Here is a 13,729-nt window from a genome sequence, read left to right as displayed (position 1 = left end):
CAAAAGTATGATAATTTTACTATAGAACCTCCGCCGCATATATATATATATATTACATATATTACTATATATTACATATATTACTATAACAGTTATGTAATGAAACTTTAATAACATGTATAGTTTTTTCTGACTTAAAAATAGCCGCAATTTAATTTTTCTAAATTTATTTAGACATACTAAAAAATAAAAATTACCGTTTTTAGTATTAATTTTATTCCAATAAATGAGAGTAGATTCAGTATGGAATAAATAAATAAAATACAGAGCATAATTTTTTTATATATATCGACCTTCTATTTAAAATAATAGTAAAAAAAAGAAACTTTACACCAAACTTTTAAATAATAAAAAAAAGAAAAGTTTACACTTCACCTCATTCATTATTATACATACCCCTTTGTGAATGTTATGGAGGTTTATTAATCTGTTGCTATGGTGATGATAAGAGTAAACAAATTTGTTTCATACACAGTAGTAGCCATTCTTTTTATCTATAATCCGGGACAGCAACGTATTACTTTTATTAAGATAAACAAATAAAAGAAAATTTAATAAAAATGAGTGATGATATAAAGTTTATAGTTACTGAATTAAATAAAAGTCCATTTAATAAAAATTACAATTTAATCTCGTTTGACTCTTTAAGTTCAGAGGATCTTTTACAGGTAAGTGAATTCTATGAAGGAATAAAATTATTGTTGTTTAAAAAAAAAATATATATAGTATTGTTAATAAATTATGAGTAATAATTAAACAAGACAACATACAATTTTGATATTGATCAATGATGTCTTTTTAGTTTGCACATTTTTAAAAAATTAGGAATTAGCAGCTATTGAGAAAACTGAATAACTATCTGAAATCAAACAATAAAATAATTCAGATTATGGATAAATAAAATAATTGTGGTCACAGAAGTAACTGAAAGCATTATAAAGTAAATAAAAAAAATATATATATATTTAGCAAGTGAAGTGAGCAACAACCTCCATGAAACAGCAAAGTAAATAATGGAGGAATGCTCCATATTTAATTTTATTAAGCAAATACACTTAGATTTCTTTTAACCTATGTTTATATAACTTGCAGCCAAAACAAAAAATATCCATTTAATGGCTGCTTTTTATAAATTTTAAGATTGTATACTCACTTTGAAGACAAATGCAAAATCATTCTTGTAAAACCACAAATGTGAAAAATAAACAGTTGTTATCTTAAGTGAATATGTAGAAATAAATAGTTCATTACCATTTATTAAACAAAAATGATAAATTAAGCCTCTTTTATTCTGTAAGAATTACTGAAAAACAGTCTTAATTTATTTGCTTGTACACATTCTTTTCAGCTCATTATTATTTACTGGTCTTATAGTTAGTATACATGTATGTCGAGGTTAGTATACATGACTTCAGACTACATGAACTTTGTAAATAGCTCTTCACATGTGTGTCTAGACTTGGTATTTAGATATTCAGCTATTTTAAATGGACTACGGCTTGCTTCGCTCTTAGCAGATAAAGCTAAGACATCTCATTTGTTTGTATTAAATTCAGAAGTTTATTCTACATTGTTTATGAATATAGAGTTTCAGTCATTCTTTTAATATTATTCTTTTGGTCATATGACAAATGAAGTTTTTACAGTGAACATTTCCAGATTAGAAAGAAATATCATACAGCTTATCAAGATCATAATAAATGTGAAGCTTAAATTAAAAAAAAAGAAGCTTTTGTGAAATCAGTTTTAATGAAAGTCAGAATTATTTACAATATATATAAATATTATTTACTTCATACATATGAAAATAATATCTACATTTAAAAATACAATTTTGAAGAATGTTAGCCTTCAAAAGCGGGAATCTATTTACAACACAATCGTTAAGTCATTCACATTTTCAGTGAGATATGGGTAGGTATAGTGTATTATTGTGAGTACAAAAGTTCATGCTTGTACATTTTTAACACAATGAATAAATTTTAACACTTTTAATTTACTAATGAATAAATATGAAAATCTAAATTTCCAACATGAAAAAAAAATTTACCTAATATAATTACGTTACATAATATTGTAACAACTTGAAATTAAAACAATAGGCTAAAATTATGAAAAAGTATGGGGTTTTGTAGTTTCATAAATAAAAAAATGTATTTAAAATATCCTGATACTGAATCGGTTCAGATAAATGGATCCATTGATGTTCTGGAAAATTGGAGTTAGGTTATATTGCACAGTAATTTTTATTAATTTAAGAAGGGTACAACAAAATTTATGTTAAATGCTTGTGAAAGCGGCAGTCTAATAGTCTGTTAGTGAAAGCAGCTTGTGATTGGGAGTCTGTTAGCTATATAAATTATTTTTGTATTTGATTTTGAACACAGCTACACCTGTGTAACAATATTGTAGTCTAGTATCTGCCCTGATAAAAATACCTTTGAATTTAATTATGAAATCCGAAGAAGTACTTAGTTCATTTAACACATTCAAGAACCTCTTGTTTGATTGTAAGAGAAAATGACATGTGTAAATAAAACATAGTACTAGTTTGAGCAGCGAAAATTATTAAAAAAAAGGTAAATTATATAAACTTTTAAATTAACTGATACAAGGAGCTTTGTATAACTTTCTCTGATTGCTGACAATATTCATTTATGATTGAAGGAAAAAATTGTATAGTAGAGCATGCTATAAAAAAGCCCCAGTTCTATGCACTGGTTTGTTTGAAGAAAATGTAATTCCCTACTCAAAGTTCATAAGTAATTGTTATGAATACAAATGCTAACTGAAACTCATTGCAGGAGAATGATGATAGATCTCTTAATATTTTATTGCATTACTGTCCAACTAAGATTTTACACAAAATAGATATAATAAGTTCATTAATTTTAGCCTACATCCTGCTATTTCAATCGCTATTTTTCTTGTGTTATCAAAATACAAATGGATTGTAAGAATTTGTACTATAGGTAATAAACAAAATCTGATCAAAATTAAATTTAAAAAAATGACTGAAATAAAAAAGAGATTATTACTCAATCCATAGAGTAATAATCTCTTTTTTCAACTGTACACAAAATGTATTGATTATTGATAAGAAGTTATCATCACTTAATAAAAAGAAAACAAAAGTAATTTTTTATTAAATCACTAAAAAGTTAGTAATGTTCCCATTGAAATGAATATGCTTATTGTTTTAGTTCATAATTCCAAGTGAGTATGTAACATAGTAATTAATTATGTTGTAACAAGTTGTTTTGTAACTAAATTAGTAAACTATACTTTCTCTATTTTTATTCTGTTGTAAGAAAGTTATGATATTTCAATTGCACACATCATGACATATTTAATGAACAGTTATAAAGATAGATTTAATAACAATTTTAAAATTTTGTTATTTTGAACGATGCAGTATTTAACATAGCTACTAAGTAGTCCTCAGTTAAATTTTTTTGTAGCCAATATATATCAGTGGTTGATTTCAGCATATCATTTAATAATATGCAGGTTTTTAATGCATACCAATGCATTTAAGGGTTTTTAATAAGTTACTATCTGTAGAAAATTAGTTATAAACAAAGTATAAAATCATTAACTAGTACTTCCTTAAAATAATGGTATTGATGGAAAATGATACAGGGATCTAACAAAGGAACCTAGTTTTATGATAAACCATGTTTTAAAATAACCTATGATTTTATTATTTATATTAGGATTTTATGACTATATTATTTAGATTAGCTCAGTACAATAAGGACTGCATGAAAAAACTATAATTAAAAAAACTTAAATTTTTTATTAAAAAAAAAATTTCCAATTTAATACATAACTTCTCATGTACTCACTCTTATATTATATTATTCTTACACTGAAGTTGAAAAACTTTAAAATTGTCAAACCAGATTAAGAAAGATACTTATTTACTCAAAAAAGGAAATTTATAATAAAAACAAAATAACATGATTTTGGCTTTATGATTATAAACTGTGAAGAAACTCTTGATAGAAATACTAATTTAGTCAAATTATTTTTTTGAAAAAGAATTTTGAAAAAGAAAAAAGAACTTAATTTTAATTCTAGGTGGTGACTGATGTACTTGCAGAAGTTGATGCAGCTAATAAGGTTGATGTGCGCACAGAAGAACCAGAACAAACTGCAATTAGGCTCTTGACAATGTTACGAGTTCTTAAATATAAACCAGGTTCTGATATCAATGCGTAAGTTTTTATTGTAAGCAATGATAAAATGGAAATAATTTCCAAATTATATGAGAAAGAATCAGACTACTTTTTGTCATTACTCCACACCTTTTGGAGTAATTCAAAAGCTGTGTGATCACTAATGTGTATTGTTAAAAGAATCTATATCCTATTTTATAACAACTAAATAAAAGGTTTTGTAGTTTATTTCACAATAAATTCTCAAAATGTACTTCATCTGTTGTTGGTGTGGAGGTCTCCCCACATTTATTTTTGGTTGATGGGTACCTTTCAAATATTCACTTCAGTGATGAGATATGTTTGATATTCTGCTTCCACTAAGTAATATTCAGACTTTTTTTAATTAGATTTTCTTTCAGATGCCCTAACTAAAGTCTGGTGATGTGTACAGAAATAATATATTACCAGACGTGTTACTATTGCCTGTTGTTGACAATTCTGACAATTCTAAATCTGACAATCTGAAAAAGTTGCTGTAGTCAATCAGAGATTTTTACCTCAAAGAACTTGTGGATTATTAATAAATAAATAAATCTTTTCTATTGATTGGTATTATGTAGATTACATCAGGAATGGATAAGTATGCTACTTCATGGATGAAGAAAAGGAAAGCCCCAGCATTTGCGGATGGATCAAGGGAAACCATGGTAAAACTTTAGTCAGGGTAGCTTCACAAAATATTCAGTTAATTACAAAATGTAAAGTAAAAAAAGTTCATATTGATAATTTAAAATAAAAATAATGAAATATATGACAGTAAATTTTTGATGATACTAAACATATAAAATAACTACAAAATAAATCACAATTCAGAAAGTGTAATAAAAATTCTTGACCATATATTTCTGTAAATGTCAAAAGGGATAGAGAAATTTTTTTAAATGTTTTAAAGTTATTTATATTTCATGGGCAAATAAGTATTTTTTGTGTAAAAAAAAAAGTTTTACTTTTATTTTAAATCCTTAATTCATTAAAAATGGCAGTGGAAGCATAAGATTCTTTTTCTCAACTTGTATTATGTTGAACTGCACAAAGGTAGTTTTGTTGTTTGGTTTGATAAAGGTGGTTATTGTTATTTCTTAAGAATAAGTGACTATTCTTTTCAGCAAAGATTGCACCTTTCATTATTATAAACAGATAAATAAGTTAAATTTTTAGAAACATAATGTTATAAGATAATCACAGTAATATAAAGTAGCTGTAAGCTTAATGCACTGTCACTGCAGTCAACATTTTCATTCATCTAGCTTTTTCATTCATCTAACAGGGTTAAATTATATGGTGACCTCCTTAGAAAATGTATCTACAATTATACCTTGTTGGGAAGTATTGGTTCTACTACTCTTTGGAATATAAAATTGCATATAAAGCTCCAAAATGTTTTGAGAATAATAAATCTTCATGAATCCATGAGTAATTTCTGAACCCAATAAATTAATGTGGTTGTTACAAGTGTTTAGGTGAACTACACTTCATCAATCTATAAAATATATACTATATTATTTATACTATATTATATTATTAACAAAATGTGTAAATCATCAGCTGTGAAGGTTTTTTACCTTACCAGATACTCAAAATTTGCATAAGTTTTGACTTACATCAGATATAATAATAATAATAATGTTGCTTTTATCCTTTTTTTGCATCAATGCACACTCTTCTATAAGGTATAGCAATTTATTAAAATAGTTTACTGTTAACTTATGCAGTTAATGTTCCAATGATTAGCAGATTTTAAGTGACCAATCATTTACAACTATAAATTGGGTTCATATTCATGATTAATTGTGACTTACAAAAATAGATTATATTGAGCTTGGGTGAATGACAAGTATTTTAGTCTTTCATCAAGAAATAAATTTTTCTCATCATTAAATTTTTTTAGGTTTGCATGTAGTTTGGGTCATTCTGTATTATTGTATATTTTACTTGTGTTGTCATTTATGGATGCATTTTGTTTTTGTTATTACTTTAGGATATAAGTTTTTTAAAGCTGACTAATCTAAAACTATATTGGAGTAACGAAAAACACCTTTCATACACATACGGTTGGACCATGTATCCTGATAAAGAACTCCAGAAGGAAATATACTTTCAGATGCATTTCTGGTAACTAAAGATTTCTTGGGTGTGCATTGGTGCTGGTCATTTTAAACATTCTGTTTAAGGTATATAGAGTTGTGATTATACATATGTTATCAGATAAAAAAATTAGACCAGAGAAGGAAGTGCATAGCTGATGTCTGATAAAATAATTGATTTTGAACTACCTTCATCCAATATGTTTTTTGGAAGTAAAATGGAATTTTAAAGTGGAAGAAAATAATCTATATAATTTTTCATTGAGAAACTTCTATAATTAGTCAATTTTTTACTTATTGTAGGACTCATAAACCTAATAAATTTGGTTTGTACATAGACTTTAAAATTCAAATAATTCATTAATGTGGTTGTTTACATGTAGAGAGGAGAAACTGGGTTGCATAAGGAAAATAGTAAATTCAATTATTTATGCACATACCACCTTACTGAGCCAGAATTTGCTATTGCAAACTGACACTTTTCAGCCCTTGCTGGGATTTAACTTTCATTTATTTTTACATAATTTCTGTACTTACTGAGAAGTCTATGAATATCATAAAGCATTATTATCTTCACTTTATATATTGAATAAGTGTTCAATTGTGGAAGTATTTTTCTTGTAATGTAGTGTAATTAACTACTTTATAGTGTTAATTCAGCTGAAAACAGATAGTATAGCAAAAAATGCAACATAAAAACATTGATTAAATCTATTACTGAATTTTTTAAATAATAAATTAAATGTTCATGCTATAATGCTGAAAAATATATGGCTTAAAACTGAATATTTTGTGTTAACACCAGTAAGTAGACAAAGTTAATTAGCCAAAATCTACATTTTTGTAGAATAATATACTACAAAAGAACTATTAGAATAATAGCCCCTAAATGAAGGATGAACAGTAATACAAACAAAAAAAGAAAAGAAATTGTGTTACTTTATTTACTTGCTTGTACATTTTTGTTTTTATAAAATTTCTTCTTTCTCTCTTTATTGCAGAGAGATTATGCCAGGTTTTACTGAAAAATTTACTACATTAAGAATTAATTTTTGGTTATACTAATAGTTTACTTCTAAATAATTAAGAATTCTTTATTTACTTATAATTTTGCAATTACTTTCAGAGCAATGTTTCGTCAAGGTTTAGTACAGGCCGATAAGCAAATAATTCACCCAATTTTGAATTGGGTTTTATGCAATTTACAAGATCTAAAAAAGAGAGCTTATCTTGCACAATATCTTGTAAAAATTGATGTTCCAATTGAAATATTAGGAGATGCAGATATTGCTAACCTTTATGAGCAGGTATGTAATATTTTCATAGTTTAATCAGTTTGAAATGATATTATGGTTATTCCTGTATTATCTTATAATCTCATTCCCTCTTTCATATTTTCCTGTATGTGGAACCTGTTGTTCCATTGTATATAAACAAATAAATGAAATATAAAAAATTAACTATTTTGTTTAAGTTCCATGAAAAAATTTCTCCCATTATCTTTATGAAAGAATAAAATTGTTATAAAATCAAATTAAAAGTATGAAGTAAATAATATATTTATATATCACTCCAATAGTGAATAATAATGACAACAAACAAATTTAAAAAAATATTTAAATTGTCAATACTACTGTAGGATTTTTCATCTAAAAACTTTTCTGCTAGTATTATCAGGAAAAACTTGCTATAAGGACCATCAGAAAAATGTTTTCACAAAAAAAAGTAAAATGATGGATTTGGTTGTGAATAAGTTAGAATATATATATATATATATATATATATATATATATATATAAATTGAAAATGCCCTTTTTTAAATAATTTGAAAATAAACATAATGTTAAGTATGATGTGTTTATCAATACCATTTAAAAAATGAGTCAGTGCACCTTAAAAAATTAATCTTAAGATTTTGTTTGATATTTGGTACAGAATCAGCTAGGCTATCATACAAGCTACATATGAAAATCATTCAGCTAATAATCGTATATAATAACATGAAAAGTAAAGAAAAGCATAGCTTCCCTTTTTAATAAAGAATTAACTTTTCATATACAAATCATTGATTTACAAGAAATAACAGTTTTCTGTAGAAAACTGCTTAAAAAAGAAAAAAATTGCTTAAAAAAGAAAGATCTAAAAATAATCATAAGTTAGTCATAGTTATCTTGTAGATGAACTTATCTTGTGCGTAGGACAATATGGTAATTATAAAAAATTAATTTAACACTTTTTTAGAACACTTTCTTAACGATTAATCAGGGGGTTCAAACCCGTAACATTTATTTTACATTTTGTGAACCAGCAAAAACAGCTAATTGGTGGTTACTTGAATAGTTCTGTTTAATTTTATAGAAATACATTTTTATTTATTAATTGAAGAACACTTTTTGATCCACTTTTTATAAAAATATTATCAAGTAATTACCGTTTTTGTTTATTTATTTTATTTTCAGTATGAGAGATTAATAGATGAATTTAAATCTGCTCATAAAGAAAGTGAATCAATGAAGCAATCTGGAAATACAACAGCCGAGTTGCGAGCTGATATTGATTCTATTGACAAAGAAAGAGATATTGTTTTAAAGAAGATTGAAAGAATGCTTAGAAAAGTGAGTTATAATTTCCGAATTAATTCTTTATGCAATAAACTTATATTTTTGTAGTTGTGGATGTGTTTTATTTCACATCTACAACTACATGTGTGGTTGTGATGGCAATCACAACCACACACTATATTTTTTAATATTATCAAACCTTCCTTTAAATATTTGTGAAAAAGTATCTCTAAAAAAACCGAGATTAGAATTTCTTAACTAGAGAAGCAAAATATTAAAAAAATGATCTATTATATTTAATCATTAAAATAAACTATAGACAAAAATAATCAGCTCTGGGAAACATGTTATAGTAAAAGTAATTCAGTATCAATATGAAAATTACAGAAGTGGCTGTAATTTTTCTTATTAAAAGATGTAAGATTCATTTGTGGTAGTGATAGATAATTTTATCAAACCCCACCGAGTTGGTCTAGTGGTGAATGCGTCTTTCCAAATCAGCTGATTTGGAAGCCGAGAGTTCCAGCGTTCAAGTCCTAGTAAAGTCAGTTATTTTAACACGGATTTGAATACTAGATCATGGATACCGGTGTTCTTTGGTGGTTGGGTTTCAATAAACCACACATCTCAGGAATAGTCGAACTGAGAATGTACAAGACTACACTTCATTTACACTCATACATATCATCCTCATTCATCCTCGGAAGTATTATCTAAAACGGTAGTTACCGGAGGCTAAACAGGGAGAAGAGAAAGAGAGAGATAATTTTATCAAATAATAATGCATCCTTTAAATGGAAGCCAAAAGAATAACTCTGTTGATGATGTGTGGATACAGTGATAGAGTAAGAACACACAAACATGAGGTTTGTAATTTATTTAATAATAAATTTCAAAACATAGAACCAGTAAGTTAATCAACTGTGACCAAGACAGTACAACAATTTGAAGGAACTGGTACTGTAAGAAATCATCCTCGCACTGGAGTCCAAAAACTGCCACCAATGATACTGACGGTTGTTGCAAATAACTTTTTTGTATTATGACTCATTGAATAAAAACAGATATCTCAGGTGTGGTTTCTGTAAATAAAATTTAAAAAGTAGATTAAAGTTTCCTTGGGTCTTTCTTTCTCTGTTGTTATCAATTTGTAGATTGGTTTGCAGTGAGTTTCTAGATCCTTTTCTCTTGAGCTGTTCTCTGTATTTGTCCCAAGCTTGAGCATTTTATATCATCTAGATATATATCTCATGCACTCCAATCTATTCCTTTCTTTGTGGTTTCCCCTTCAATCATCCCCTCAATAATCAACTATAATAAAAAATTAAATGATTAACACTTGAGTATTAAATTCATTGTCCACCTCAAAGGTGTTTTTGTGGCCTGCGAACTCAAAAAAAACTATAAAAATTTATCTTATTTCATTAATTACTTGTATATTTATAAAATATATATGAAATGAAATGAAAATTTTTTTACACATGAGTTTTCTTTATTTAGCGGGTTGTTCTTTTTTACAAAGTTTTTTTGACGTTAATAAAGTCTCTCTTTGTTTATATACTTTTAGATTATGGTTTAAATCCTAGTAAACTTTACTTAATAAAAGTGTTCAGTGTTGTTTTCTTTTTGGTTCTTTTGTATTTAATTAAATTTGTTTCTTCTTGGTTTTATTACAATTTAGTGGTTAAATTTCATTTTTCATTTTATAAAGGATTAAAAAATTGGCATGACCACGATTTTGAAATTTGTAAATGTGTTTACACAGTAATTTTTTATTTATTAGACAATGTTGGTATAAATGAGTGTACCAAATATTATTGTGATTCTTCAATCAGATCTTGAGATATAAATTTTTCATTAATAAACACGTAATGACAGATAGAAGAAAAATAAAGGGGAATAAATATTATTTCACAGGACATTTTTGTGGGTTTTTTTATTGTAGAATCTGAAAATGTATAGCCAGCTCACCATTTTAGGTATGCATTGTATATACATTTAAAACTTTACATCTTTAGATTATACGCTATTTAGTGTGCAATCTAAAGATATGCAATCTATTTACTATATGTAATCTTCACCTAATTACAAAAATGTTATAATATAGAATATAAATAACAAACAAATGTTTACTTAAGACATACATTTTTTTTTTCATTCATATTTGTATTTAGATAGAAAATATATCAAACAAAGAAGCAATGATTGAAGCATCCCATGAACTTAGAGTAGAAAGAGAACGCAAAAAGGAAATAGCAAATCAGAAACAGAATGAAAGTATTGCAGCACATCAAACCCAGCAACGTCTTACACTTTTGTCTCAACAATTGAGGGAATTAAGACAAGCCTCTCTTGGAGCAACTTCTGAAGGTATCTGGATCATAAATTAATTACTAGTATAAATTTATCCATCTTTAAAATTTAAATCATTTTATTGTGTAACAAATATGACATAGTAATGTGTGCAACATTACTTAATTGAATAAGTAATGCCAGACTTTGGGACTAGCAAATTATAAAAAAATTATACAGTAGAAGTAGTGCTGAAATCCTTTTCTTTTAAACTCATCACAACTCTCATTACAATTAAGCAATGAAGACTAGATAAATGAATAATTTTGAATACCTTATCACACTTCCTGTTTTGAAATTTCTTGATTCAGTATTTTTATTTATTAAAAACTTATTAGATTATTGCAGAAGAATTTCCATTCATGTAATATATGATATTATTAGGGGTTAATTCCAAGAAAATGTGACAAAAAATGATTAATTAGCAGGGGCCCCAAAATTACTTATAATAAAATAATTTCCAAATGATTTTAATAGAGAAGAGAAAATATATTACAGTTGGTTAAGTAAATGTCTACAAATAAATGTCTACAAACTCATGTGCTTATAATAATGATGGGTTGCCATCCTCATATTTCTTTATTATGGGTCAAATGAGTTTATTTTTTATCCAATTGTTAGCAGTTCTATGTGAAAATACATGGTTTTACCTTTTACATTATGAATCATTTAATAGAATACAAGGTTACTTAATTTTTTGTTGTTTTTATTTACCTCATATAAGATTCATCATGACGTGATGAATCTTCTACATGTAAGAATATAATTCTATACATGATGAAACTTTTGTTTACATTTGTCTAAATTACGAATTGTTAAAACTAAATAAATAAATAATGCATAAATTGTAAGACTTAATTTATTAAATTACTGTTTGTTTGTAAATATTAGAAGGACAATTCAGTTGTTTTTATTTCCATAATATCTTTTATTCTCTAAATATGGGAACACATCAAATCCATTTAATTATTAGTGAAAAACTTTTAGTAAACATGATGTTCTACATGTTAAACATAAAAAATATATATACTGTAAAAGATAGAATTAAATAAACAATCACGTTGAATCTACTATGTAGATTGTAGTGAATCTACCAATATACCATATAATAACATTTAATTAGACAATGTATGCTGGTGTATTTCTTGAAGTAGTGTACAATAAATTATAACTCAATGTTACTGTGAACTGTAGGACAATGTAATTTGGATGTGAAATCTTTTAAAAAATTGGTGATTGTTATGTGATAAAAATTTGGATTTAAAACTTCAAAGTTACTTGCTAAACAAAGAGGTGGCAACATAAAGAAAGTACATGTAAGAACAGTGAGAGAAGCCACTGAATGTTCATAGCACTCTGTATATCATCACTCTGTTACTTGGGACTGTCCAACATTTGGACTGTCTGGCAGATTTTAGGTTAGATTTCTTCCTAAAAAATTAAAATACTAATTCATTACAGCAGGGCTAATTGTTGCAGATGAGTTGACAGTCTATTAATGAAAACCAGAACTGATAAATAACTAAGTGAAGCCAATTTTCATTTATCAGCCTTCGTTAATAAGCAAAACTTCTATTAATGGTCTCATACAAAATCCACAATACTTCATGACAACATTTCACAGTTCCAAAGTTACTGTATCATACATACACTCTTTGGAATTATTCAATCTTATGTATTTTAAAATACAAGGAAACATTTTTTTTAACAAGATGTCACTGTGAGACACAACACATGGAGTTTTCCAAAGCACTTCTACAAAATTCTTTCCCAATCATATAATCCCCCGTTAAAGGAAATTCATGTGACCAGCCAGGTCAATCTCTCTGACCTTTCGGCCTGCATTTTCTTCCTCTGGATATTTGAAAACTAAAATATTTGTGCATCAGTATCCCTAATGATTCAGAAGTTACAATTCTGAGTCCTAATGGAAGTTAATTGAATTCCTGTGGAGATAATGCAATAAATGTAAGTGAAAGATATATAAAGCTAAGTGAAAAATGTAAAGCTAAAGATATATTCTTAAGATAGAGGACTTTGATAATGCAGTTTAAATGCTTTAAGAATAAAATTTGTTGATTTAATTTGTTTAAAAATTAAACAAATTAAAAATTAAATTAAAAACATTTACTGTTCATTATGTTATCAAAGTGCCCCAATTTACTGACACCCTTTCATTACTTACTAAGTACAATATAAATAAAAAGTCAATGATTCTGAACATTTTATTAAAAATTATTTGTTTTCCTAGTATAAAAAATAGTTTTACAAAACAATCAAAAATACCAATTTAATCATTAAATTTTTAAATAATGAATATCCCAAAAATGAAAATAATTTCTGGGATGGAGCCCTCCATCCCACCCCATCCCACAAAAATTAATCCCATCTTTCCGATAATGTTATGGTTTGACCATTTTGTTTTTCTTTTCTCTCACTTAAATTAGTTTTAGTTTTCATTTAATATATCAATACCTCTGGTATGTCAACAGTTGATTGAATTATTTTT

The 13,729-nt window shown here is 26.5% G+C and overlaps 1 protein-coding gene across 1 annotated transcript in view; it reads left to right on the top strand.

Moving 5' to 3' along the window:
* Positions 1-508: 508 nt before the first annotated feature.
* LOC142320198 (intraflagellar transport protein 81 homolog) overlaps positions 509-13,729 on the top strand; it is a 35,112-nt gene continuing 21,891 nt past the window's right edge. The window contains exons 1-5 of the mRNA XM_075357882.1: positions 509-668; positions 4,084-4,220; positions 7,434-7,614; positions 8,767-8,922; positions 11,043-11,238. Coding sequence (XP_075213997.1) covers positions 561-668; positions 4,084-4,220; positions 7,434-7,614; positions 8,767-8,922; positions 11,043-11,238 — 778 coding nt within the window. The 5' untranslated portion in view covers positions 509-560. The remainder of the gene's footprint in view (positions 669-4,083; positions 4,221-7,433; positions 7,615-8,766; positions 8,923-11,042; positions 11,239-13,729) is intronic.

The sequence above is a fragment of the Lycorma delicatula genome, chromosome 2 (assembly GCF_047948215.1).
Source record: "Lycorma delicatula isolate Av1 chromosome 2, ASM4794821v1, whole genome shotgun sequence".
Lineage (NCBI taxonomy): Eukaryota > Metazoa > Arthropoda > Insecta > Hemiptera > Fulgoridae > Lycorma > Lycorma delicatula.
Note: the sequence above shows the minus strand (reverse complement) of the source record. Positions and strands in the feature narration are given on the sequence as shown.